We start from the raw sequence: 23520 nt of genomic DNA, 5'->3' as shown, positions 1-23520 counted from the left end.
CCTTGCGCTACTGCCTCTGATACAGAATGGCAGAGGGCTCCTCAGGAGTGAGACCGGAGTACACTGGCTGCCAGCCCCACCCCCCAGGGACTATAGAATAGTTGACTAACCGATAAGAATTCATGAGGTTACTAGACTATTCAATTAACTGATATTTAACACCCCCCCCCCCCCCCGCCAGGCCAGTAGCACCAGAGCTTCCGGGGGAGTATACAGAACAGAGCAATTTTAGAGAGACCCATCCATCCTCCCCTCCAGACTTTGGCAGAGCTTTAAGGTTGCCCTAGACATGAGGTTACATTACAGCACTGATCATCTTGGCTAACAGCCATTGACCGACATAGCTTCAGTAATTTAATCTAGTTCTTTTTTGACCACCATAACATCCCATGGCAATGAGTTCCATAGCTCAGTTGTTTGTTTGTGGAAAAATATTACCTGTACTTGAATATTCAATGTGCATCCTGTTAATTTCAGTAGATGATCCCTGGGTTTTCTATTATGGGAAAATGTAAATAACACTTATCCACTTTTCCCACACTGCTTCTAATTATATAGACTTTTCTCTTATCCCACCTTTGATTGTCCCTTTTCTAAGCCCTAATCTTTTTAGTCTCTCCCTGTACTGAAGCCATTCCATGCTCTTATCTGTATCTTGTCTGGTGATCGTTATTGAACTGAGAGGTGATCAGAACGGGACACAGTATTCAAAGAGTAGGCATATAATTGATTTGTACAGTGGCATTATGCTTTTTTTCTACCTTATTTTCAATCCCTTTCCTAACAATGCCTTTACCTTTTGGCCACTTCTGCACATTGAGCTGAAATTTTCAGAGAACTATCCATGGTCATGCCAAGATCTCTCTGGAGCAGTGATTGGGAATTAACACTGCAGTGGCTCACAGGCCTAGGAGCCATTCCTTTTCGTAAGAATGGCCATACTGGGTCAGACTAAAGGTCCTCTGACAGTGGTCAATGCCAGGTGCCCAGAAGTAAGAAACAGAACAGATAATCATCAAGTGATCTCTCCCATCACCCACTTCCAATGTATCTATCTCATAGAACTGAAAGGGACCTTGAGAGGCCATCGACTCCAGTCCTCGTAGCAGGACCAAGCACGATCCCTGACAGATTTGCCCCAGATCCCTAAATGGAACCCTCTAGGATCGAGCTTATCATGCTGGGTTTAGCAGGCCAATACTCAAACCACTGAGCTATTCCTCTGATAAACAGAGGCTAGGGACACCATTCCTACCTATCCTGGCTAATTAGGATTGATGGACCTAGCCTCCATGTGTGTAGCTAGTTCTTTTTTGTACCCTGTTAAAGTCCTGATCTTCACAACATCCTCTGGCAAGGAGCTCCACAGGCTGACTGGCCGCTCTGTGAGGAAATACTTTGTTGTATTTGTTTTAAAACTGCTACTTATTAATTTCATGTAGCGATGCCTAGTTCTTATGTTACGGGAACAAGTAAATAACGTTTGCCAAATCTGACATGATTTCATAGTATAATCCCCCTCACTCTCCTCTTTTGTAAGCTGGAAAGCCCCAGAGGGGCATCACTAGCTAGCCAGGCTCAGTGCTGGGGGTCTGCTGCCCTTCGCAGCGTCACTGCAGCTTCTCAGCGCTGCTCCTTGCATCAAACGCCCTTTCCTGCCGGCGCTTCCGCCACCTAGTGGCCTAGGTCGAGCCTGCAGCCTCCAGAGTCAGAGAGGCAGGGGGCGGATCATCCTCCTGACGTCATTCTGTGCCGCTCCAATCAGCCAGCGGGTCTCCCCAAACTGCTTAGGTAGCCTCTGGGGGGGGGGGATTTCCTAGGCGCTGGCCAATCAGAGGCGGCGGCACGCGGCGCTCGGCCAATGGGAAGGGAGCGCTGTTGCGAGGCTGCCGGCTGGCTAGAGTCTCTGCGGGATCGGTGGGTCTCTGCTGCAGTAGCAGCCGCGTGGCGCCCGCCTGGCTGGGGAGGTGAGGCGGGGTCCCCGGGCTGCGCGCGCTGGACGAGGCGGGGGCCGCGCCGGGCTTGCAGCTGTGCGGCCGCAGCGGGGCCTTGCTGCCCGCCTGCAGCGCTCTGCCAGGCCGCTGGTGCGGGGAGCCCCGGGCCTAGCGCCACTCACCGTGGCTGCAGGGCGCGGGTCGCCTGCCCGAGCGGGAAAGCAGCCTGGGGCCGGCTTCTGCTCTGTAGGGGGGTGTACAAAGTCCGCGCTGGCAGGTCCCTGCAGATCGGTGGCGCTGGAACAGTTTTTAGAGCGGGGGTGCTTTTTACTTCGCACCCTCCCTTAGCTCGTCGGGGGTCCCCTCCAAAGGTAGGGCCAGTACTGGGCTGTGGCTGAGGGATGTGGATTGGGTGAAGGGAGCTAACGAGGCTAGGACCACAGCAGCTGGTGGGAACAGAGCCCTTGCCTGAGTCCTGGAGCCCGCCCGTGTGTAGGCTGGGAAGTAGAGCAAAGAAAAAGTAACTTGAATTTCTTATCAGTACTAGAAATGTAGCCGTGTTAGTCTGGGGTAGTTGAAGCAAAATGCAGGACAATGTAGCACTTTAAAGACTAACAAGATGGTTTATTAGATGATGAGCTTTCGTGGGCCAGACCCACTTCCTCAGATCAAATAGTGGAAGAAAATAGTCACAACCATATATACCAAAGGATACAATTAAAAAAATGAACAAATATGAAAAGGACAAATCACATTGCAGAACAGAAGGGGGATGCGGGGGGGGGGGGGGGGGGGGGGGAGGGGGAGGAAGGAAGGTAAGTGTCTGTGAATTGATGATATTAAAGGTAGGGAGAGTGGGATGTTTGTGAGTTAATGGTATTAAAGGTGATAATTGGGGAAACTGTCTTGGTAATGGGTGAGATATCAGTACTATGCTGTCACAACCCCCCCCCCCCCCCCCCCCCCCCCGAGGTTCCTCAGGGCAGGTGGCTCGAAGGATTATGATAGGACAATACCTGTAAAATGTAAGTGTGGGATGGAGTGTGGGTGGCTCAGGGCAGGGAGCTGGGAGTGTGTGGGTGTGGGGGAGCTCAGGGATGGGGGTGAAGTTATGGAGAGCACAGGAGTTAGGGCAAGGGTTGGGGAACTGCGGAGAACTTGGAGGCTGACGGAGTCAAGGCAGGGTGAGGTCAGGGCAGAGAGTGGGGGTGGTGCAGGAGTCAGGGCAGAGGGCATGGGGATGTAGGAGACTCAAGGAAGGGGACTAGCGGGAGCTTGGGGCTGGGAGTGCAGCCACGGTGCTGCCTAGCCATAGAGCCCCAGGTGCAGAGTCCTGTGTGCAGGTCCTGTATCTGGGACTCTGTGTGTGGGGCTGGAAGCAGAGCCCCTGACATGGGTCCTGTATCCAGGACCCTGGGTATCCATGGGTCCTTTCTCCATAGGGAGAAGAGCCCCAGACAGGCATGAAGTCAGGTGCAGAGCCCCAGGTGTGGGGCCATTGGCAGCTGGCACCCCATGTGAAAACAGCAGGTGCTGCAGCACCCTTTGTACCATGGAGATGTGAATGGCTGACCAGATAACTGGTAAGCACCATGCTTGCTGAATGATGCTTTCTGGTTATGGTTAACTGGCGGGGGCTGGAGAAGCCCCCTGCCTGATGTGGGCATGGGACTGTTCCAATCCAGAGCGGTCTGCTGTAGACAAGGGCTGCACCTAGCCGGAGCAGCTCCCATCCATGGCGAGCCTGGCCAGAGCAGCATGACACAGGCTGGGGGCTGCCCCTGTTTAAGAAATTAACTGGTTAAACATAACGTTTAACCGGTTAACTGATTAAATGGAATTTTACATCCCTAGTGCACCTCTAGTTCCTGTGTCTATGCTACAGATACCCTATACTGTGAGAAATTGGTATCTGTTTATAAGCCGGGGGAGCAGCCACCAAGAAAAAAAAAAACAGGAGTAAAGGGGAAGAATAAATGTGGGTGCAGCTGCTTCAAGAAAGATGGTGAAGGAAGCACAGAAGTCACAAGGCCAGGGGGCATGAGGAGGGTATAAGTAGAATTCCTCCACAAACACTGTTGTGATTTCCTTTAATACTTGCTTTCTTATTATTTTGTGTGTACTAGATGGAGAATCCCATGAGCCGTGCTTGTACCCAGTCATGTGACAATTTGGTAGTCGGTATTGTGGAGGACAGTTTCCTGTATTTTGCTTATGGCAGTAACCTGTTGCAGGAGAGGATCCGGCTTAAAAATCCATCTGCCGTTTTCTGTTTCATAGCCATTTTGCAGGTCTGTGTCTATGAGTGAGATGGAAACTGGTATTCTCCTTTCTTTCCCCTTTTCTTTTGCATATACCAAAGAAATGTATTCTTAATCTGTGTTTTTAATTATGATTTCAGGAATCTGGGGAGGAGACATAGCTGCTATGTAAGCGTAAATGTTATATTTCACTAACAATTTTGAAGCCCTATAGAATTTTGAGGGATGCTTTGTGAAGCTCTAAGTTCATGTCTGAACAAGACTTGTGAAATGTTACTGATGCCTTCGCTATACTGCTTCATAGGCTACCTGGATTGAGAATACTCTTGATCATGTAAACTGGCAGAGTTCTGAGTATTTAGAGCCCCCCCCAGGCACCCTTATATGCTCAACCTATAGGTTATCCTCCAGGGAGGCAGACTGAAATCAGTATTGGTGAAGATCTACAAATGAGTCTCTGAAATAATGGAGGGTGCATGACTAAAATGCTAAAATCCAATTGACTGGTTAAGAGTTGTATCCAGTCCTTTTATTTTTTAAAACAACCAGTGTTAGCAGATCAAATTTTTTACCTTGGTTAAAACTATGAGGAAAACTGTGCTGACGTTTTATGCTGTTTGATAGCTTAGATCTGCTTAAAATGTAATGCAATGAAGATGTCAGAGAACTTCTTGGAAAAATATTTTGCTACATAAGGAAATTTCTTCATGAGAGAGAACTTCTGTTGAAACTGGTAAGAGTTCAGCTGAATTAAGAGGACTTCTCATGCCAGAATAAAGAGGAATAGCTCAGTGGTTTGAGGATTGGCCTGCTAAACCCAGGGTTGTGAGTTCAATCCTTGTGGAGGCCATTTAGTGAAATGGGGGCAAAAGTTTGTCAGGGATGGTACTTGGTCCTGCTGTGAAGGCAGGGGACTGGACTTGACCCTTCAAGGTTTTTTCCAGTTCTAGGAGATAGACAAAATTAATGGAGATTGTCTAAGTGAGAAATCTGAAAGTGCTTATTAGATCAAATTTTTCATTAAAAGCTAGATGAGCTCTCATAATCAAGAATTTTTTATTCTAGGCTAAGAAGTTACTAATTTCTCATTTTTCTTATGCCTCAGTATTGTAATCTGTGTGGTATTCTTTGAAGGGCTTACCACTCAAAGTGATGCTGCTTACCAAGACTGCCGATGGGGTGGGCAAAAAGGGCAATTTCCCTGGGGCTGGGCGATTAAAAGGGGCTTGGGGCTCTTGGCTGGCACTACTACAGCAGCAGCTGGAGCCCCAGGCCCTTTAAATTACCACCAGAGTCCCATGCAGTGCACTGCAGAGTCCTAAATGGCATGCTCTCGATGGCGCTGGGGGAGGGGACTGAGGTTGGAGCACTGAGGACTGGCTGCGCTAGCCCCGCCCCTTCTGCCTAAGGCCCCTCCCCTTCTAGACGCACAGAGCCATCCTCCCTTTCCTAGGGGACCAGTGAGTTTGTCGACTTACCACTTGTTTCAACAATCTCCACTGAGGCTGGAACGACGTCCTCTGAAGTTTCTTCCTGGACAAACTGGTTGCTGAAAGGAAACTGGGACAACTCAATTTCTTAGCGATAAATAGATGGCTGCAAGCCTCTCCTTCTCCAGAGAGAGGGTAATGCTCAGTAAGGGTACGTCTACACTGCACCCTTAGCTTGAAATAAGCTACGCAATTTGAGCTACGCAAATTGTATAACTTCTTTTAAATTAATTTTAAAATAACTTATTTTGTAATTTTCAAAATAAACAGCTATTCCGAAATGTCCCTTAATCCTTGTGGAATGAGGTATACAGGGATGTCCCTGGCCAGCTGGAGCATGGGGGAGGGAGCTTGGGGGAGGGAGGCTCCGGCAGCGTGCTGCTCCTGCACTGGAAGACCCCAGAGGTTATGGGGTGGGGGGGTGTTCACACCCTTCACACACACAACCTGCATTAACTAGTAGAAAGGCTTTGGAGTCATTACACTGTATTAAGAATAATTAAATTACATGGCAAACCAGAAAAATGTAATTGGGAAAAATGAGCATGTGACAGCATAAATGAATGTGTTTTTTTTTTTTATCAGAATGAGTGGTTTGTGCAGAAGAATTTTCTTGTTAGTGTTATTTTTTAAAGATATGTGTGATTTTCATGAACAGTAGGACTAAAATCACTGGTTTGAGCCAACTTAATACTGGTGGAAACAATGCAGGTGTAAATTCCACACAAAAATGCTGCTACACAGCCGTCTTGGTATGACATAAACATAGAAATGTCATTCTGCTACTCTTGGACCTCCCTTGACTGGAGGCTGCCAGTTGTGGTCATTTGTGTGGCTTTTTTGTGGTAAGACCAAAGGAGGGGAATAAATTTGAAGTACTTAACTTAAGGCATCTAAGACTATAAGTGGAGAACCCAAGAATGGAGGTACTCAAAATTAGTGGACACGAATGAAAATCTTAATGTCATACAGGGTGGCTCTTCCTTCCAAATATCTTTAATGTGCCACCTGTACTGATTTGTATTTTCTTTGTGACTTTTCAAGATCATGCATCACATTTTTTCTCTTAAGTTTAACCATTCATTCCTGCTTGATGGTTGAGTTGAAGTAATAATCACCTAACTTTAAAATATAGGTTTGTTGTAGTCAATAGAATAATTATTTTATGGCGTTAACTGTGTTTTAACTTTTGGATGTTTATTACAATTCGTGTTGTTCACGTGGTTTCCACACACACACACACAAAAAGGACTAGATAGTGCCATTGAGGCCCAGCCTTGTTTTGGCTGCAGAGCTACTCTGCTTTGGACGGAGCACTGTGAAATCTGCCTGAGTTTCCCCCAGTGAACAGTGGCCCATCAGACATAGCTCACTCCCTCGCTGCATTGCTCCCCCTCCCCTTCCCCCTGCCCCATTATCTCGGTCCTGGGAGAGGGGGAGAAGTGGTGCACTTCTGTCTTTTTCCTGCTGGTCAGAGTATTGGGGAGGGAGGCTGAGGCAACGCACCATCCCAGGCTTCTCCAGCTCAGCTGGAATCAGCCTCATGGGGGACCATGTAGGACCATTGGGCGGAGTGATGTTTGCACCCTTCACACTCCCCTGCATACGAGGCCTGATCTAGCATGCACACACAAAAAGTTGTGTGAAGGCTTTTTGCCTAAATCCAATCTTCAGCTTGCTTTATCGTTTTTTGGGTTATGGAGTAAATATACTGTGCAGCAATGTTATGATCTGGCTCTCAATTTCTGGTGGTTTTGAAAAGACCTGTGTCCTAGATGTACAGTGGGCTAAGAACACAAACTGGGTTTGGTCAATTGCTCTGTACTGATTCAGTTATACTGTGTTTAAAAAAGAACTGAGATTTCAGAATGAAAAGGCACTATTTGGATAATAGTTGACTTCAGACGTAATTTGCGTACTGTGAAACTGGGTACGGGTAGAGAGTAAAATCAGCTTTGGAATAAAAGGTTAAGGGGACTGAACAGGAGTGTTAACTTTGACAAAGAAGCAAGGGAGGGTGTAAAAATTACAATCTGAATGTGAGGGGTGACTGGGGGATGGGAATTAGTGATTATAGTAAATGCGCACGAGGAAATACATGAAGGATAATTCAGCTAAAATTGGATCAACATTTAGGAGAGGGACAAAGAAAAAAATTAAGGGTATGAGCCCAGTAGTGCCCAGGGACTTTATTGCTCTTAATTCCAATAGGCACTAGAGGTGCTGAGTACTTTGCAGAGTCAGGACCACAGTGGTCTTAAAACAGGAAAATCTTAAGACATTATCAAAAAATAATTTATTAAAGTATCCTTAATGTGCTGGGCTCTGTACATAACCCGAAAGGCATCCTCTTTAAGGGAAAGAGAGCCCTATTCTGCAAACACTTACCTGCATCTTACTTTTTGCCTTTGACTTCAGTAGGGCTACTGGCATGCATACAGATACTCATGCTTGAATTTGCAGGATCTAGCCTAGAGTCTTGAGTAATATACAAGAGTCTGGTGACCCTTACACTCTTAAAGCACTTTGTAGCAACTCATGGAATGGCTGAGGATGAGCGTATATAATGTTTTTATTTTAGAGAGCTCTTTGAGAAGTTCCTTTTTGGAGGTTTTAATTGCATCCTCTAGTATAGGGGGCATATCTTGCAAAACCATCTGTTGCATCCTCAAGGTTTATTGAAAATTAGACAAGAGTCTCCAAAGTGCAGACTCGACTTTTTTAGCCCTCCCAATTTCAAAAATATTTCAGAGATTGAAAACATATTTTAAGAGTTGGCTCACTTCAGAATTTAAAATCCTTAAGTAAGGACACTGTAAAGGAACTTCAGTTTGAAATATAGTCAGTTTAAAAAAAGGAGGGGAGGAGCTTAAATGTAGTTTAAAGAAGGTTGCTTGGTCTTGAATAGGGCCCATGCAAGCTGCAAACTGGCTGACAAGTGATTCATCACACAGACTAGGTCTACACTACAGTTGTTTTTCCGCAAAAATTCCCAGAGTGTCCACACCTCAAGTGCGTTTTTGCGCAAGTAAATCGAAAGATCAGAGGGGTTTTTGTGCAATTGGTAATCCTCATTCTATGAGGAAGAATGCCTTTTTGTGCAAGAAGGCATGTATAAATGGAGAAAAGGGTTTTTTTGCGCAAGAAGAGGGAAGAGGGGGAAAAGCACAGGTGCCCTGCTGGCCATTCTGTCCATAGCAATCACTGCTTACTTGCGAGAGAGCATCCAGGCAGTTTGGACGCTCTCTTTCACAAAAGTGCATTGCTTTTTCAATGCGCTTTTGCAGTGTGGACGCGCTCTTGCGCAAGTAGCTTTTGCGGAAGATCTCTTCTGACAAAAGTTTCTTGCACAAGAAGCCTGCAGTCTAGATGTAGACCCAGTGTGCTGAATGCTGTCCAGAGCACGAAGTAAAACTGAAAAAAAAAATGAGGAAAAGTTTCCTGTATTTAATTTTATAGGAAACTTTATGGTAAACTTGGGTGCTATTTGTGAGAATAGGAGGTGTGTGAAGTATCTCAATTTTGTTCCTACAGTGGGTTAAAAAAAACTGATGAAAATATCCCTTAGAAGTCACTCATCTTCTATTCTCAGAAGTAACACCCAAAAAATATTCTAACTGAAAAGCTTAGAAACTTTTTTCCCACTTGCTTTGTGCGTTTGATAGTACTTTCTGTTACTCAATTTTTTTGGTCAGTTTCAGTTCCTTTCTTTTCTCATATGCTAGCATGAGGACTTCTCACATGCCCTGTTTGGCACCACTCAGACTTACTCTTCCTTATGCACTTCAAGAAGCTTTCATGATTAACAGCAGCACCAGAAAAAGAATTAAGCAGCTGACACAGAAAAGCATGCATGTACACAGAGAAGAAGGGGACAAGGAGGAGTACTGGGCCCTAACAGGTGTGATGCTGTGGCTCTCAGCCCCACTCCTCCCCCCGCTGGAAAAAAAACCCTTCTAAACATCTGAAGGGCAGCAGAAAATCATTTCAGAAATGGGATTTGAACTTCAAAAAGTTACTGACATCCCCTTGCTATCATTGTATTTCATTTAGAATGCATCTATTGTATTGAGATGAGGTTCTTGCTCTTTCCTTGCCAATCTCATTTTCTAGCAATTCTGTTGTTTGGCCTAAAAATAGAGATATATCCAGATCTGGGAACATATTTCACAGTGCAGTTCCATTACAAATGAACCTACCATAGCTTTCTTCCTTCTTCCAGACCTCCTACTGAAGTCTGTAGAAAACATCCAATTAAACACAGAGAGAGCTGGATCACATTGTTAATGAAGGAAAAGTAACTTCCTTGTGGTTATTCTGGCTTTTCTTGTAGACAGCTTAAACTAGTGCTTTGTTAAGAAAACCCAAATCACTGAGGTTCAGTGGAAATTGATCATTTGCATTGGTTTAATTTGCAGGATTTTAAACTCATTTTTGGCCATCATCAAGGCAAAGCAACTTCTTACTGGCATGGAGGTGTAGCTACCATTGTTCAAAGCCCTGGAGACGAAGTGTGGGGAGTAGTGTGGAAAATGAACACTAGCCATTTAAATTCTCTGGATAAGTAGGTGATTTATAATTTTAATGTCTTATCATTTTAAGCAAGCCAAATGCAATGGTTATTTTTCAGTAATCCAAGTGGTGAGTTTGTTTTGGATCAGGGAGAAAGCATCGGATTCTAAAACAAACTTAACTCAGTTTTGGAAGTTGATAATCTGTTTTAACTTTTGAAAAGCAAAAGAACTTTAAAGAAGGTCTTTAATACCTGGAGGAGATTCTGAACTGTTGAACTGACTTTAAAAAATTGTCACACTTTCTTTCCACATTTACTAATTATGAAAGTTCTTTGAGCAAGGTTTTCTGCCTTCGCAGCCCCGTTATCTGTTTTGTCCTGCAGCGGAGCGGAGATGATACTGACTTTGACATTGGGATTCCTACATCAGTAGACAGATATGAGCACCATGCTTAGATCTTGGGTTCCAGCTGGAGGAAGATGAGCTAGGCTGCACAGTTGAGAACCAGCTCTTCGATGCTAGCGAAGGGAGCTCTTGGAAGAGCCACTAATACAGCAATTTCCTATGCTTGCCACAGATTTTTGAAATGTTTGCTTTGAGGTTAGTCCAAATTATGAAATAACTAGGGAGCAGACTAAGAAACTCTTGTGGCGGTGCCATTCAGATCTCTAAAATGATGAGCATGGGAACTGTGAATTGACGTAATTATCCTTCCTAATACAAACCTGTCCTGCCCCTGTTCAGTGACAACTTAGCTCTGCCACTTTTCAAATTGTTTATCTGCCTGTATGTGTGCTGGAGAGCATTGAGGCAGTATATAACAAAAGCCTCAGAAAATCATCCCACTCTTTTGCGGGCGCCCTAATAAGGATATAGGAGCATAGCTTTAGGCACTGTTGGAAACTTTGGCCAGAGCTCTGTACTTCTTGTTTGTTACAGCTTTTAATGGTCTTGTCTATAAAACTGAAATTTCAGCTTGCACATTAAGGGTGTGTAATGAGTCTAAATCTGCAAGGGGAAGAATGCTCTCAGCTGCCATTGACTTCATCACCTCACACAATCAGGCCCATTGTGAACACTTTCAGGAGTTGAGGAATAAAATTAATGTTAAAAAGTTTAGTTTGGAGACACTGGAATTAGATTAAATCGGAGCAGTAAGTTACCGTGTGTACTTCTCACTGGGAAGCATTCCTATCCCAGTTCTTTTCTGCCCCTTTCTCCTCACAATGCTGATCCTACTAGTGACTTCTCTCTCTTTTCTACAGCATCTTAACTGTTGTCATGCTTTCCTGAAACCTAACATATGGCACACACCTAAAGAGCCATTAATTGTTTCTGTCTGAGGGAAGATTGTACCCTGACCAACACTATCAGGAAAGAATAGGTTGATTGGTAAATTCTTGTAATTTAATAAATATAATATATGGAGATATACTATTTCATAGATCTGGAAGGGACCTTGAGAGGTCATTAAGTCCAGTCCCCTACCCTCACAGCAGGACCAACTACCATCCCTGACAGATTTGCCTGCGATTCCTAAATGGCTCCCTCAAGGATTGAGCTCACCCCCTGGGTTTAGTAGGCCAATGCTCAAACCACTGAACTATTCCTCTCCCCAATTTGTATTGTGGGATCTTAAATCACTTGCTCTTATTTTTTTAAAATCAGTTTTAATTCTAGTGAAAGTACCTGCTTGGCAGCTCTGGAGACTTGACTGCTCAAACTCAACAGAAATGTTACAGGAAGAGCATTTGTATTGCTGACTCGGTGCCCTGACAAGTTACTAATATGTCCTATAGATGATCTGATAGAGGAAAGAAACTGGATTTGTCCTCCTTTTTGCTTCTTTATGACCTATAAGGAAAACATGATTTAAATTAAAGAAAATCTAGTGCTAATCTTTTCATTGGATAGTCAGGTTTTATCTCCCCCATCTTCCTAGTGATGGGGTATAATTATGATGGAGTAACCATGAAGTGAAAAGTGATGGAGCAGAAAACGTTTTTATCGGATGTTAAAAATTGGCATTTTGTGTCTGTTAATAGACATTTTTTCTCTTTCTGCACACCTTGCCCTCTAGAAATAAAGTAATTACCAGCTTTTTACCTGTTAAAATACTTAAATTGGCTTTTGTTCTGATAACGTGGCAGTGTCCTTGTGAGGACTATGGCTCCAATCCTGCAAAGGCTTACGTTACGTGTACACTATGGATCTTACAATGGCACAGCCGTATCACTACAGTTATGCTGCTGTAAGGTCATCTGTGGGTTTTTTCACACCCTTGAGTTACAAAAGTTCTACTCGGGTGAAAGTAATGTAAATTTCTTACAGGTACTGGCCTATCGCCACCCGGGTCTCTGCTGGTTTTTGCTGCAGCTCAGTCAGTTCTTGCTGGAGCTGTGCAGTAGGCAGCACCCCCTTACTTTCACCTCTGGTTCTAGTGTAGACAAAGCCTTAAATGTTAAATACACAGATCAAATAGTCCTGCTGAAGTCAATGGGACTGTTTGCGTTTAATTTAATTGCACACATTCGTAACTGTCTGCTTATTGTGACATAATCTATTTTTAACTATGACTAACTTTCTTTATGTTGGATTATTAAACATTATTGGCAAATGTTTATTTTTGTAAACTTGTAACTGTTGAATTTCTCACATTTACACGCAGAGGGGCAGGCGAGAGCTGGTGCTCTGGGGGAGCCAGCTCCCACCTGCTCCCTCTGTCCTCCTGCTGCTGCTGCCTCTGTTACAGAAGCAGCAGCAAAGGGGTGTGCGCTCTGTGGGAGTCGGTACACTCAGAGAGCCAGCTTGAAAGCCAGCTTCCCATATATACTGGCTCCTACCTGCCCCCCTCACACTCTGTGCTGCTGCCTTTCTATCAGAGGCAGTAGTGTGGGATGAGGAAAGGGGCGCAGGTGGCTTCTCAGGAGCTGGGACATGGGGGCAGCAAGCTTAAAAATTGGCTATCCTGAGTGCCAGCTCCCACCTTTGCTACCTCTGATATACAAGTAGTAAAGGGTGTGCATGTAGTCGTTAGGATTAACCGATGAGCCTGGACTTATCGATTAATCACGTAAATAACTACATGCTAACATCCCTACTGTGTATGTTCACTTTTCCTCAGCAAGGACAATGAAAGTAGTCTTTGTTGGGTTCTGTTTTTTGGATAACATGTAGCCAATTTCAATTTTAGTTCCTCATTTACTAGCCAAATAGTACAGTGCTTGGATTGCAAGCAAGGGAGAGGAATCTTTGTGTCTTTGTTTTCCTTGGTACTATTCAACTTCTTGCAGACACTTCTCTTAATCATAAGTTTTGGAGGTTTGGTCTTAGAATAAAATTTACATTTCTTGAAGTTTTAGTTTGACCTGACACTCAAACTTTTGTTTAAATCCCAACAAGAAACACTGTTGGCCTCTCCTCTTTCTTCCCCCAGCTATGACCTAGAAATCTGTTTCTGAAGTTCATATACTGTTTATTTGTAGGCTGCAATTCTGCTGCTGGTTCCATGTAGGCATATGGGTATGCTTATATCGAGCCAGCGTGGGCCATGCTCTTCTAGTATGGTAAATCAGTTGTGAAAGTGATTAAATGCTTTCATTTTAAAATATAACTTGTCAGTTTCTTAGATACCTCTGTAATGATTCTGGTTAAAACCTAGACAAGGCGTTCTAAGTGGTCACATTTTTACCTGCCATATTTAGCTAAGAAGTTAATGATTCTATCTAAATTCTGTCCCTGGTCTCATGACATTTCAACTACGTTCACCCATTACTGCTGCCAATTTACTTAGTACATTTGTAATAGTGCTAAAAATTTAATTAGCTTCTCTTTTTTTTTAATCTACTATCCCCCTCCTGCCCCTGGGCAAATCTTTCTTTTGAAAGAAACTAGTTATGGCAGTTCTAGATATAATCTCGTAGCTCATTGCTTTTGTACAGATTCTATGCAATGAGGTCTGGGCATGTTAATGGGTGTGCTGGGTTGTTCACAAGGCTGTGCTTTCCCAGAGAACTGTGGGAGTTTCCCCATTTTAGAACTATCTCCATTTAACACTAATTAAAGGGGCAAGATAAAATGTTACAATTGTTTCATTATCAGAACAGAACTTAATGATCCTGGCATTGTCTTTTAATTCTGATAATTTTGTGGATTATAAAATGTTATTTATATAACAGACATTAACTTATTCACAAAAAGTAGTGTTGGTAGTTAACTTGCATGGTTACGGGGATAGACTTGGTTTTACAGTATTTGTTCTGGATCTAAAAACTTAGCCATTAGTTGTATTGACTTTTTAAATTCAGTTTTCCAAGATACAAGCAGTGATCAAAATGACTGCAATACATTGATTTTATTCAGTACTGCAGCCAAAAAGCCAATTTCCATGCTAAAACTCACCTATGCAAATACATGTTATTTCAGATATAGGATAATTTCCTCCACTGTATTGGTGGTTCAGAATGAAAGTATATGTTTTGATTTTTTACAGGCAAGAAGGGGTTGAAGATGGTTTTTATGTTCCAATAGAAGTTTCCGTTCGCACGCAAGAGGGAAAAGTGTTGACCTGTCGAAGCTATCAGATGACTGATTACATCTGTGATCTCCCATCACCACAGTATAAAAAAGTAGGCATCTAAAAAGAGCATGAACTGAAGCGGATATTATATTACTACTTCCCATTTAAAATACTCTCTTACAATAGCATTTGCTACATAGTATAGTTCCTTCAAATAGAATTTCAATTCTTTCCAAATGTATTAAGCCAATATGTCGCTATTGTTATTCTGACTTCAGTGAAACTAAACAAAACGTAAATCTGACCTATTGAACGTAAAGCAATTGCTCCCATCCACAAATTGCTTCATCCTGAACTCATGTGCAACTACCTATGGGGTGGCATCAGCTGCCCACAAGCACCCAGCCACTTTACAAAATACAGTAAACTTCCGATAATCCGGCACCTTTAGGACCCAGGGGGTGCCGGATTATCAGATATACCGGACTATCGGAAGGGGGGGGCTATGAGGGGTCTGAGACAGACCCCTCATAGCCCCCCTTCCGATAGTCCGGCTCTGCCCCAGGCGTCCCTGATTCAGCCGCTGCTGGTCAGTTTCAACAGCAGCTGAATCCGGACGCCTGGGACAGAGCAGCTGGGGCACTGCGGGGTTGGTCCCCGCAGCGCCGCACCTTGGCGCTGTGGGACCAACCTGGCAGCACCCCAGTTGCTCTGCCCCAGGTGTCCCCAAGTCAGCTGCTGCTGAAACTGACCAGCGGCTGACTTCAGGAAGCCGGGGCAGAGCAGCTCTCCCTCGGGCTTCCTGTAGTCAGCTGCTGGTAAGTTTCAGCAGCGGCTAAATCGGGGACAGCTGGGGTGCTGCCGGGTTGGTCCCGCAGCACCGAGGGCCAGCGCTATGGGACCTACCCAGCAGCACTCCAGCTGCTCTGCCCCCAGCTTCCCCGATTCAGCTGCTGATCAGTTTTAGCTGAAGCTGGGGGCAGAGCAGCTCCAATGGTCCGGCTGCCTGGAGCACTTCCGGTTTCCTGATGGTGCTGGACCATCAGGAGTGCCGGACCATCAGCTGCTGGACCATCTGAGTTTTACTGTAGTTGGAACAGATCACTACTCAACTGAAGTCTCGGGGGAAATTTTAGTGAACAGAACTTAACTTTCTGACCTGAAATCTGGCAAGGATGTAGGTATTAATATCTCCACTCTTGTAAAAGGTGACCTAGGATCTTTAATGACTACAAGTAATTAGTTTTTTGGTTTGACCTCTCCAACATCACAGGCCTTGTAATGTTGTTCTGAGACACTGGCTAGAATGTCTTAGTATATGTGCAGTGTGCCTCAAGTGGCATGTGACCAGGATTCATTACTGAACGATCATCAGTTGGATCATTAGTTTCCCTGGCTTGGGCCGGGTACTGATGGGAAGCGCAACACGAACATGGATCTGTGTTCTCTGCTGTGGTACTGGTTTGAAAGAAAGAGTTCCATATGAGTCACCAGCACCCCTGCAGCACACTGACTCTTTTGGGAGGTGTGCCTACGTTCCAAACAGGCCTGACTTGCTTAGCTGGTGAGATCTGAGGTCCTAGCCAGAGCCAGTGTGACTACATGTCTAGAAATGTTTAGCTAATCAGAATTACAGATGAAAATCAACAAGTTGCCAGAGTGACTTTCTACTGAAAACAACTAACTGGACGTGATTCTACAACGCTTATGCATATGTTACTCCTGTTGAACCAGGGATCCATCCTTATGGATCCACTTGCAGAATCAGACTTTCTTTTTTTGTTTAAAGAACAAACACTACCCCAGGAGTCCTTCATGTGCTGGCCAACCATCATTCCCTCTTATGTTTCTCCCAGACATATCTTTGGGGCTGTGTGAAGAAATACAACTATGCTAATATGAACATAAAGGTTGGTAATGTGTATATATATAAAAAATCTGGGACTCTCCTTGCCATACTGTATGTATGGAAAAACTGATCTTTTATTTGTCAAACAAAATTACCCCATACAAGTAAACTTTTGCAAGATAGTCATCTTACTGTATACACTGTAATCTAATGCGGTGTAATCTAATATGTACAGTTAGACATTTTTATGTCAAAACTGAAACTGTTATGGGCATTGTAACTTACTGACTTAGGCTGCATCTACACTGGCATGATTTTGCGCAAATACTTCTAACGAAAAAGTTTTTCCATTAAAAGTATTTACGTAAGAGAGCGTCTATACTGGCATGTGCTTTTGCGCAAAAGATTTGCCATTTTAGCCATCGGGCTTTCTTGCGCAAGAAATTAACGTTGCCTGTCTACACTGGCCTCTTGCGCAAGAATACTTGCACAAGAGGGCTTATCCCTGAGCGGGAACGTCAGAGTATTTGCGCAAGAAGCACTGATTTCGTACATTAAAACGTCAGTGTTCTTGCACAAATACTCGTGGCAGCCGCTTTTGCGCGAAATCTTGCCAGTGCAGACACAGCCTTTGTGTGTGTGTTTGTGTGTATTTTATCAGTTCTCTTTTCACTCTGGCTCCCCTCCTTCACAATTGCATCATCACTGGCTCATTCCTACTTTGACTTTTCTTCGTTATAGTCATATCAATTCAGACACTGTATTCTGTAAGAGAAGTAAAAGTGCTCTCAAGAAGACAAGTTGGGGCTGTTCATGTCATGTGGCTGTGTCAGTGACTAAATGCCTCTATGTATATGTGTGTGGTATCTCCATACCCGGGATAAGTAGTTTTTATTTTTGTAAACTCTACCCCAGTAATTTCCTGTATCTTTTTTTCTCACTTCCCATAAATATATTACAAACTTTCATTTCATTGTGGATGAAGGAAAGCATCAGTAAAAGAATCAGCAGAGAAACGTCTTACTTTATGCTACATCTAAATAGTTTCTTTGCTACTGTTGTTCTGAGTCATATTTACTACTGTCCAATCAAATTAGAAAGACTTGGTAGCTGTTGGTGCACCATCTCAGGATTTTTTTAATAGCCCAAAGCATTCTAGTTACTTCTCACTAAGGAGGATTTATGCTGAGACTGGTTGAAGATTGAAATCCTCTATCTTGAAGGCAGAAATGAATTGAAATAATGTTAAGGCGCTTACACAATAGTCTCCTAGGGTTTTGTACTAGTACCCAGCACAGCAATATGTGAACTGCTTCAGATTCATTATATTGGCACTTGTGAGATATTCAGAAGTCTTCATAGTTGGTGTTTTTTACTGCCTTCCCTTTTCTGGTAAGGTAAGGTGTGCATTTTGTTTTAGTTCCATTATCTTAAGTGGCACTATTTTTACACAAGTAAAGGTGTGATCTAACTCTTTCATTACAAAGTGATGTTAAAAGTTTTGGTTTTTTTTTAATTGTAGGTCATCTGCATGGGTGCAAAACAGAATGGCTTGCCAGCTGCCTATCAGAAGAAATTAGAAGCTATAGAGACTAACAACTATGCAGGGCCAGTGTCAATCTTTGAAGAAATTGAAGCTGCTATTACGGAGAAGGAAACAACAACTCAGTAGAAAAGTTCTTCCCAAAATATTTCCATTTCCACTTCCTTGCCTGTGATTTATTTGTATTGCTTATATTATACAGGTGATCAAATTAGGTTATCTCAGTGGTCCTTTCTGGTCTTGGAATGTATGGATTTTTCATTTTGATTTAGGCATTTTTTAGGCATCTTTCTTCTTAATATGCTGATTAGCAATAATTTCTTTCTTTGATAAAGAATGGTGAACTTGTCATATGCTGATTAGCAATAATTTCTTTCTTTGATAAAGAATGGTGAACTTGTCATGTTTTAATTCAACAAGATATTGGATTTGATGTGCAATTTAAGGCTCTGATCTTGCAAAGATCAGTGTACATTGTTAACTGTGTGTACCATGTTTAAAGTTAAGTGCATGTGTAAATCTTTGCAAAGTTGAGCTTAACTTTCTACAGTTCTCATACAGTGCTGGTAACACTGCCTATGGTTACAGTGCTGCTGCTGCTGCTGCAATGCTGTGATTTGGGCAGTGTAGTCAAAAAACCCAAACAAGGGCTGTAGTTTTATTGCCAGGGCCCAGGAGTGGGGCTCCCAACGATAAAGTTCTGTTTTATACTGGCATTTTTCAGCATTAAAACTTTTGTTGCTTGGGCTGTGTTTTGTCACACCCCTGAATGACTAAAGTTTTAGCACTGAAAGTGACAGTGTAGATATAGCTTAAGGTTTTTAGGATCAAGCTATGGGTCCCTAGCTACGGTGCACACAGATCTCCAGCCAGGTTTAAAAACCATTTTTTTCCCCCTGATGTAGTAAATAAGATTAATTGGGATGCAAAGTGGGAAATGAAGCTGATGCTGATTTGGATTTTTACATATCTAACTTCTTTAGAAGGAGTGCTGGAACAATTTGTATAGTGGGGATGCTGAGAGCCATTGACCCAAACTGGAAACCCTGTATATAATAGAAATCACTTCAAGTAGGGGCACCCCCACATCCCTAATTCCAGCACCTATATTCTGTAGAGCAAAAAAAATTTCTATTTGGGAGGTGTAAACATTTTATTTTCAAAGTTAATTATTGGCTATTCTTTACCCTTTAGCTGTGCAATCACTCTCTGTGAACCAATATGTCATACCACTGAATACTGGTCACATAAAAGCCAGTTTTAAAAAAAGGAATTTTAAAATACAAATATCTTCCATAGAAAATATGCTTTTTAAAATGTTAAGCTAGGAGGCAACCCACCCCCTTAAGGAAGTTACCAGCACGGGACAGTGTTCTGCCTCTAATGGCTTGCTGGTTTTGTGGTATAATTTCAAGAAATGGGTGAACCAAGTGTAATAAAATACTTTTTTGAAATCTTTATTGTAAACGTTTTACACTTCAGGCTTGTGTAACTTTAGTTGTTATGCTTGTTTTTAAAGGGTATGGGTGGAGTGGGAACGGACAAGAGCGCTTGCAGGCTGATACCTAAAGATTCTGTTTTTGTGGTATCCAGCCAAGTGTGGCCCATGGCCACCGCAGGAAGCCGTCACTTTCAGCAGTTGTAGATAACTGTAGAAACAACAGTATGAGGCTGCCCTGCCCTAAAGTCTGTCAGCCTTCTTCCTGCAAGTTCAACTATACAAGCCAGAAGTTGAATCATATTTTCTGTGGGCATGTTTTTCTAGCTCTTGGGCACTGTGGGGGCAGTAATGCTCTTCCAAAGCACCCATTTCTGGATGCTCCTAGTACGGCGGCACCACCCAGACAAGCCTGAATACTTAGAAAAAGCTTAGAAACAGCTTTAAAAAAGTGAACAGCGTTTGCATCCGCTCCAGCTCTCAAGTGAGCTGGCCCTCCCTGGGTGTGGCTGCGTTCTCCAGCCCAGATACCCTGGGGGGAGACGGGCTTGCAGGGGTCAGCAGGGCTAGGGCTTGGCCCAGCTGCAGGCTGGGTGGGGGGTGGCTGGAAGGTGTAACTCTCGCCTTCCTTAACGCCGGCTGCGGGCCTGGCTCCCGGCTCAGCAGGCGCTGTGGAGGGAAAGCCCCCCGCGCAGCCAGGCTCCGGGCGGCCGGGGCAGGGAGAAAGGGGGCTCAGGCGCCAGACGAGCGGTGTCCTAGGAGCTCGCGCTGGCTGGGGCGCAGGCGGCTGCAGAAGGAGCCGCTGCGCCCGGAGCGGGGGAGGCGCCTGGGGTTGCGAAACCGTCTGGCTCGTCGGGGCAGCAGCTCGCTCAGGCAGCGTCGGGCACCCGCGAGGGGGAAGCGCCCAGCCGAGCAGCGCGGGGCGGGACTCCGGCCCCAGAGTCCGCCGGGCCCGGGCAGCGCCTCGCTCCTCCCTCTCACTCCGTGTCCCGCGCCGCGGTGAGTCCCGGCCGCGCCCCCAGTGCAGTGCCCGGCGGGGAACGGGGGTCCCAGTACTGGGTATGAAGCTGCCTGGAGCGGGGGAGGTGTCAGTGCTGGGGGGGAGGGGCTGCCTGGGGCAGGAGTGGGGGAGGTCACAGTGCTGGGTATGGGGCTGCCTGGGGCAGGAGCGGGGAGGGATCCCAGTGCTGGAGGGGGCTGACTGGGGCAGGAGCGTGGGGAGAGTCACAGTGCTAGATATGGGGCTGACTGGGGCAGGAGGGGGGGGTCACAGTGCTGGCTATGGGGCTGACTGGGCAGGAGGGGGGGTCACAGTGCTGGCTATGGGGCTGACTGGGCAGGAGGGGGGGTCACAGTGCTGGCTATGGGGCTGACTGGGCAGGAGGGGGGGTCACAGTGCTGGCTATGGGGCTGTCTGGGGCAGGAGCGTGTGGGGGGGGTGTGACAGTGCTGAGTGGGGGGCTGCCTGGGGCAGGAATGAGGGAGGGGTGAGTGACAGTGCTGTGGGGAGAATGCCATACTGTTGTGGGTGAGGCCTCGGAGAGGTGAATGAGAACTGCAAGGCACTATGGCTCAAATCTCAAGGTGGCTGGCTGGCTCTTGCACTTCCTTCCCAGAGATCTCTGTGATAGGTTTTGAGATGCCGCTGATTTATGCAAAATAAAAGAGTTGAGTGTCTTTTAAAAAGCACAGTTCTTCTAAAACAGTGATGGGAGCAGACACACCGTAGCCAAGTGGGCCAATGGCCATTTGCAGAGATGTGAATGAATATCCCTTAAAGATCCTTATTAAATGCAAAGAAGTGGTGTGTTAAAAGAATAGTAAGGACTGAGATAAATTACTAGACTCCGAGGATGTGTTGTGGGAAATGGAAGAATTTTCTTTACCCCTCCAGTCTTGTCCTGGGCTGTGTGAGATCCATGTTTCCCACTAATAGGTTTGTTGGTTCTTTGCCTCTTACTGGCTTTTCCAAAATTGAATTGTTTAATTTGGAAAGATATTGGGAGGAAAACAAAGCACTCAGACACTCAGTGCTGTGGGAACAAAATTTTTCAAGAAGCCTGGCCTTAGAATTTAGGTGATATAAAGAAGGAAAGGAGCAAGAAATAAAGGAGGTATCAGATAATGTGAGAATAAATTGTGTGGGAGATGGGCCAGTGAAGCAAGTATGTGAGGAGGGAATAGTGAGGCAAATGGGTTAGTGGAGCTGAGAGAAAAGCTAGAGAAATTTACAAGGTTAATTAATGAAGTCTAGAAAAATTAACTAAATGTAATTGAATTTTCTTAGCCATTTTGGAAAGTGTATTATGGGAACCTCTCTCATTTTGTCCGCATGTGTCCTCATCAGGAGTTTGGTCAGTGAGATACAGCCAAATTCAAATTACTAGGTGACATGGAGACAGTAATGTTTTCTATAGTTTCAGTGTGTTTAAGTTTCTTAGTCTAGTTTAAATTGGTGTTTTTGTCTAAACTTTGTTCATCTAATATTTGTACTTTGTGAATCCATGTTTCTAAATTGTAAGGCTTGAGTTTCACATCTCTTCAGTGAAAGACACTCCCATTCTTCAGAAATTTGGCAGAGGACACGTTACAGTGGAAAGTGCGTTGAGCAACTTTTAGGCAGAGATTTCAGCCCAACTGCTATAGGCTAATACAGGAGCTCCAGTAGCAAAGGCAAAAGAAAAAGCCAAACCTGGCTGCTCCTCTGCTGGCAGAGGAAAAGATTTGCAGTAATACAGTAGAGCTACATTACAAATAACAGATGGTAAGTTACCTCTTTTTCCTGGATGCCAGTAGCAATGCCAGAATGATCAAGCTTTCCACATGATTCATGTAAGAAGGAATATGGCCCTCAGCAGGATGATGAAAGAAACACAAGAGTGGGAGCCCTGCTACTTTGGTTCAACTCAGTTCCATCTCCTTCTTCTAAGAAGAAAAAAAAGGATGATGCCAGTCAATGTCTAGTAAACTCGAATACATTCATACATATAAATATCAATTGCATATAAACATAGTTTAGGGGCATCTGCTGATTAAGATGGAATGCTCACCAGCCACGTGATTACCCCCTGGCCCAAGGAAGTGTGGGGACAATACCCTTCGCCTCCTGTCTGCCTTTCTCCCACCCCTGTTCCATCCCCCCTCCCTGCCTTGCTCTGCCCCTGCCTAGGGTTAAACGCTAGGCTTAACCCATTAACCTTGGAGCAGCGCCTGCCTGTGGCTGGCGGTGCTACAGGAAGGGGGCTGCTCCAGTCCGACGGGGCCTGCTGTGCATGGGCTGCTCTGGCTAGCCAAGCCTGCGGGGACTGCTCCAGTTGGGCCAGGCTCACTGCACCATGGGTGGGGAGCTGCTCCAGCCCAGCTGGGATGGTGCAGCCCCCGCAGCCCATGGTATGGCAGGCTTGGCTGGGATGGAGCAGCAGCCACTGCCCACATCAAGCAGGGGGGCTGCTCCAGCCTGGCCAGGCCACCGGTTGCCCATAAGCATCACCCAATCAATGTGATGCTTAGTGGGTAACTGGCTAACCCTTTACATCCCTACCCCGTCCCACATCCTGCGACCTATATGGCCCGGCGGACTAAGGGGTCAGGAGTCCAGCACGCTCACCGGCAGTGGCAGAGGAAGTGGAGCAACGTGGCCTCAGCTCGCTCTGCTCCCCCAGCCGTGTCGCTCCACTTCCTGCCACTAAAGCATAGGGATGGTCCCGGCCCTCCCCAGATCAGTGTGTCAGGAGAGCAGAGTGAGCTGGGCCCACGTAGCTCCGCTTTTCACACTGTTGCCAGTGAGTGCAGGGGGGCTGGACCCCTGCTGCAAGTGCTGGATGCCAGAGACTCTGGGGCTGTGTCTAGACTGCATTCCTCTTAAAATAAGGAATAAGGGATCTTTCGGAAAAGGCTTTATTTTCCGAAAGATCTCCGTCTAGACTGGCGCTTTTTTCCAGCAAAACTCTGAGCCGGAAAAAAAGCGGCAGC

The 23520-nt window shown here is 45.0% G+C and overlaps 2 protein-coding genes and 1 long non-coding RNA gene across 9 annotated transcripts in view; 2 read left to right on the top strand and 1 right to left on the bottom strand.

Annotated features, from left to right (window-relative positions):
• The first annotated feature begins 1824 nt into the window (after positions 1-1824).
• On the top strand, positions 1825-19584 carry GGCT (gamma-glutamylcyclotransferase). 4 transcript variants are annotated; one of them, XM_075921951.1, is made up of 5 exons: positions 1825-1967; positions 4061-4225; positions 10104-10249; positions 14692-14827; positions 18090-19584. In XM_075921951.1, the coding sequence occupies exons 2-5, from the start codon at positions 4061-4063 to the stop codon at positions 18237-18239; spliced, it is 597 nt and encodes a 198-aa protein (XP_075778066.1). In that variant the 5' UTR covers positions 1825-1967; the 3' UTR covers positions 18240-19584. The 4 variants fall into 4 exon arrangements, with proteins under 4 accessions (XP_075778066.1, XP_006125636.2, XP_075778067.1 ...); XM_006125574.4 differs by lacking the exon at positions 1825-1967 and adding an exon at positions 1991-2305; XM_075921952.1 differs by lacking the exon at positions 1825-1967 and adding an exon at positions 2897-2959.
• Positions 4202-23520, bottom strand: part of LOC106732194 (uncharacterized) — a 31914-nt gene continuing 12595 nt past the window's right edge. The window contains exons 3-5 of the long non-coding RNA XR_001368456.3: positions 22322-22473; positions 5674-5744; positions 4202-5141 (exon numbers count right to left, since the gene is read on the bottom strand). This is a non-coding gene — a long non-coding RNA (uncharacterized LOC106732194). The remainder of the gene's footprint in view (positions 5142-5673; positions 5745-22321; positions 22474-23520) is intronic.
• The window catches only part of NOD1 (nucleotide binding oligomerization domain containing 1), a 42627-nt gene continuing 38828 nt past the window's right edge, over positions 19722-23520 (top strand). For 3 of the 4 annotated variants that reach the window (XM_075921950.1, XM_075921947.1, XM_075921949.1), the window contains exon 1: positions 19722-20547. The gene's annotated coding sequence lies outside the window, so the exon portion shown is untranslated. Of the gene's footprint in view, positions 20608-23520 lie in introns of all 4 variants that reach the window. The other variant, XM_075921948.1, reaches the window with a different exon arrangement.

This window comes from Pelodiscus sinensis, chromosome 2, assembly GCF_049634645.1.
Source record: "Pelodiscus sinensis isolate JC-2024 chromosome 2, ASM4963464v1, whole genome shotgun sequence".
Classification (NCBI taxonomy): Eukaryota; Metazoa; Chordata; order Testudines; family Trionychidae; genus Pelodiscus; species Pelodiscus sinensis.
Note: the sequence above shows the minus strand (reverse complement) of the source record. Positions and strands in the feature narration are given on the sequence as shown.

Excerpts from the sequence above, each read along its gene's own strand:
- GGCT (XM_075921951.1), top strand. The coding sequence starts at position 4,061 with ATGGAGAATCCCATGAGCCGTGCTTGTACCCAGTCATGTGACAATTTG. Across the intron at positions 4,226-10,103 it reads GTTTCATAGCCATTTTGCAG|GATTTTAAACTCATTTTTGG; the intron begins GTCTGTGTCTAT and ends TTTAATTTGCAG. Across the intron at positions 10,250-14,691 it reads CATTTAAATTCTCTGGATAA|GCAAGAAGGGGTTGAAGATG; the intron begins GTAGGTGATTTA and ends GATTTTTTACAG.